General features: G+C 58.8%; 1 protein-coding gene across 1 annotated transcript; it reads right to left on the minus strand.

Annotated features, from left to right (window-relative positions):
• Positions 1–551: 551 nt before the first annotated feature.
• Positions 552–2,843, minus strand: LOC104464505 (DNA polymerase epsilon catalytic subunit A-like). Its single transcript, XM_010077231.1, has 8 exons — positions 2,742–2,843; positions 2,485–2,638; positions 2,236–2,367; positions 1,935–2,128; positions 1,523–1,723; positions 1,119–1,244; positions 904–993; positions 552–672 (listed from the first exon to the last, which is right to left on the minus strand). Exons 1-8 carry the CDS (start codon positions 2,841–2,843, stop codon positions 559–561), a joined length of 1,113 nt encoding a protein of 370 aa, XP_010075533.1. The 3' UTR covers positions 552–558.
• Positions 2,844–4,170: the final 1,327 nt, after the last annotated feature.

A 4,170-nucleotide genomic window follows, 5' to 3' on the forward strand; every position in this document is an offset into this window, starting at 1 on the left:
CAGTGGTGGAGAGCTGGAGGGACCTGGGGCTGCTGGGAATAGGAGAATGGCCACCCCCCACCCCTTCCCCTGGAGCAGGACAGCTGGGGGGCACTGCCAGGCTGCAGCCTTCCTGCCCCCAAGTACACAGAGATCAGACAGGGACAGGTCCTTGGTCCTTCCTGCCCAGCAAGGACATAGTTTGAACTTCCGCAGCCGCAGGCATCCCCCCTGAGTGGGAGCTGTGGACCACAGCCCCTCCTTCCCCCCTTCCCCAAAAAACTACACCTGCCTTTTACAATCCATTTATTTATAGAAATACAACATTAAAACCACACTGGGGGCCAGCACATCCCTGGGGAGCAGAGCTCCAGCCCCTGCTGACCCCAGCCACTCAGCAGGACAGCCCCGTCCCTGGCACGGCTCCTGCCTCCCCTCCCTGACTGCAGGAGGGGTGCACAGCTTCTCTGGGGGCTGGCAAACGGCCAAGGGTGTCTATGACCACTCTCCTGTGGACGTGAGAGCGTGGCCCGGGTGCCCTGAGCGGCACGGTGCAGGCAGGAGGAGCAGCCCACCACCTCACTGCCGGAGCTGGGGGTTGGTGTGCAGTAGCCACTCGATGGTTTCCAGCAGGTAGGCCATGCCGTAGTGCTGGGCAATGTTCTGGAAGACGTTGACATGCTCCATGAAGGTCTGGGGAGAAGGGAGCAAGGATGGAAGAGGGCTGCTCAGCACTCCTGGGCAGTGGGGGGCTGCAGGGGGCTGGCTGGGTGAGGCTGGTGGGGCAGAGGGCAGCACAGCAGGTCCCAGGGGACAAGCAGGTAGAGAAGAGGCAGAGGAGGAACAGGGCACTGCAGGGCTCCTTGCTGTCCCTCGAGGAGCTGCTGGCATGGTGGGGGGCTGGGCAGGAGGGTACAGGCGTACCTGGGAAGAGATGGTCAGGGCGAAATCTCCAGCGCAGCTGCAGTACACGGGCATGTGCGTGTCCTTCACACCATGACACTTCTTGCATACCTGGAGGCCAAGGAGTTTTATGAAGACCAGGAGACAAGACCAAGCCCCTCTGCCATGGGCAGAGTGAATGTGTCTGGCCTCAGACAGCCAGGGGGGCGGACAGAGTGGGGCAGCCCCACACTCACCAGGTCCTGCAGCACAAAGGCCATCAGCTTCTTCTGCAGGGCTTCCACCAGCGCTGTTTCAATGGCATCAGTGTCGTACTGCGCCTGGCAGTTGGAGCAGACCCAGCTGGGCAGCGCCGACCCGTCCTGGGGCAAAGAGGAGGGGGGTGAGCACCAGGAGGCCCAAGCACTGGGATGGTGTAACCAGTTTCTGGAGAGGATGGAGCATCAACCAAAGCCAAGGGATGCTCAGACCTTGGCAGCAAGAAAAGGGGGTGAACAGAAAATGGCCTTTAGGTGAGGCTGATCACCAGCAGCAAGCAGAGCTGCAAAGCAAAGGGAAAAAAAAAGATGGGTAATGTGATTGACTGGCTTCCAGCACCGCCATGCTGGAGCCTCTGGTGTCCCCAGGAAAGAAGCTGCACCTGGGAGAGGGCAGGGTCCTTGCACAGGTCCAGGTCCCTGCAGAAGTTGCAGTTCCTGCAGATGACTTCAGGGAGCACGTAGGAGCGGCAAGGGTCCCGAAACTGGGCTTCTTCTGAGAACTCGCCCACCTCAATGAGGCGCAGCAGGTCCCGGCGCAGTTTGTTCACCTGGTTGGTTATGTTGGCATCCAGGGAGAGGACCTACAAGAATGACAGCCAGGTGAACCTACCAGCAGGGAGAAGAGTCTCCACACCAGGACAGCTCATATCCTCGAACGGATGCAGGGCAAGACAAACTGGTTGTAGATCACTCCTGGAGGAAAGCTAGGGCAACTCTGAGCCACAGACAAGCACCAGAATTTGAGCCCTGACCGCAAACCTTGAGAAAAGGGGCCTGGCCCACCCTGCTGACCTTGCAAACGTATTTGATGAACTCCAAAGCTGGGTTGTTGAGTGGCAAGTAGGAGCCAGGCAGCACTGGGAACACGTCTGAAGGCTCAGTGGCATTACGAGAACCAGCCATCTTCTTCTGGATCTTCTGGGTGATGGTGAAGAAGCTCTGGGTGAGCTCATTGGCCACGTAATCCTGCGAGAAGGTGATCATGCCTAGAGAGACAGAGCAGAGAGCACTTGAGCTGTACAGTGGCATACGGGGACAGCAAGACGGGTGGCGCTCCGCCTGTGCCAGGGCTGCCCTGTGGCTCGGCACTCACCGGGCATGGCCCCCGTCTCCCCCAGCGCCTCCTGGGACACCTGGCTGGTGCTCCTCCTCTTGACGGGGGTACTCCCAGGGGCATTGCGCCGCAGCTCCTCCTTCATGCTGTGGTACACGGCCACAATGTAGGCTGGGGAGACACGGGCAAGGCTCCAGCTCCAGCCCGCCCCAGCACCCACCCCCCTGTAGGCTCTCCCTGCCACGGGGGAGGCACAAGCAACCCCATCCCCTCCCTGGGACAGCTCACCTGACACGATCATCAGGAAGTAGCTCTGGCAGGAGGCGGCCTGGGGCAGGAACTGTGCAATGTTCCAGTTGTTCTCCAGCAGCTCCTCCATGTTTGGCTCCCCTTCCTCCTCTTCATCCCCTGCCGCCTCCTCCTCCTCCTCCTCACTGTCCTCCTCCAGCACTTGCATCTTGCTGGTGTCCTTCTGGAGGAGCCGGTGACATTGCAGCAGTTCCTTGTGCCCACCCAATGCCTCCCCACTCAGCTCAACCCCCAGCATCCTGCTCTTGGGGGACTGAGCGTTTCCCATCTCTTACCTCCCCATAGTGGATGCGAGAATCCACTTTTCCCTTGATACCTCCATAATTTGCTGGATCCATCCAGAGGAGGAACTCCCAGCAGCGGGAGAAGGAGATGGTCAGAGAGTGGAAGATCTCCTTGGAGTGGATGCTGGAGGGAAGAGACTGCAGTCACCCACAGCGATGGAATTGTCCCTAGTTCAGAGCCTTCTCCATGGGACACTGCAGGGAGGAGGTAGTGCTGGCAAGGAGAGAGGGGGTTCCCCTCTTCCATCCAACCACTGATGGGGACCCCAGGGGAAGCCATGCCCAGGGAGTCCTGGCTCCCTATGCTTGTGTTGGGGTGCCTGTACCACAGCTGTGATGCTGAGCACCAGCCAGAGAAGGAGGTGCTGGACACCTCAAGTTCTCCTGAAGGTCTCTTCTGGAATGAATCCTATGAGTACTCTTGAAATATTACCTATAGGGACAGATCCCTACTCCAGGCATAACACCAAGAGAACTGGGCAGCCTCATCCCTTCAGTAGCTTTGCCAAAAAAAAAAGAATTTCTGTGCTGAGGCCCACCAAAAGGCAAAAAATCAGCATCCTCCTTCCTGGCCCTGAGCTCTGCCTCGGCTCCATCATCAGGAAGCCTCATCTCCAGGCCCGGCTTGGCAAGCGCACCTCACCTGTTGATGATGTACTCCATGTAGCCAATGGCATCCTCGATGCGCCGCTTCTTGGTGCACAGAATGATGCGGTTGAAGTTGGCATAAACCACCGAAGAGCCCAGACGCTTGAACTCAGCCACCAGCCTGCAAGCAGGGCACAGGAGCAGGAGTCAGTGGGCAGGAAGGCAAAGTGTGAGGAGCAGATGCGACCCCTGGATGTGCTGATCCTGCACAGTCAGGAGTCAAGCACCTCGGTGAGGCCATGCAAGGGACCTCGCCCAAACACTACAGGAGGTCCAACCTACTGCCCGCCTCTCTGGAGGCTGTCAGAGAGGAGGGACTGTGGGTGCCAACAGCATTCTGGTCACCAACGCCACGCCTGTCCCTTCCCCGTTCACCGGCCTGGCATGCTCCATGTCTCACTTACTGCAGGAAAAGCTTCTTCATCATGTTGTGGAGCGTGCGGTGCAGTGCTGGGTCGTAGAGCAGGGAGGAAGGAGAGCGGAGCCAGCGGTAAAAGTGAATAACCTGGTTGTCCGCATAGACGTTGTGATACTGTGTGATCTCCTTCACCCAGCTCACCACCATGCTCTTCAGGATCCTGCCAGGGAGCAGAGACCAGCATCACCCCCCCAGCCACCAGCGACCACTTCCCCCTTCCAGACAGGGAGATGTTTTCGGGTACACTGGAGGATTCAGAGTTGGGACTCTGCCAGAGCAGAGGTGTGTGAGCCCTTGGCACATGAGCCACAGAGT

This window comes from Pterocles gutturalis, unplaced genomic scaffold (assembly GCF_000699245.1).
Source record: "Pterocles gutturalis isolate BGI_N339 unplaced genomic scaffold, ASM69924v1 scaffold30333, whole genome shotgun sequence".
Taxonomy (NCBI): Eukaryota; Metazoa; Chordata; class Aves; order Pterocliformes; family Pteroclidae; genus Pterocles; species Pterocles gutturalis.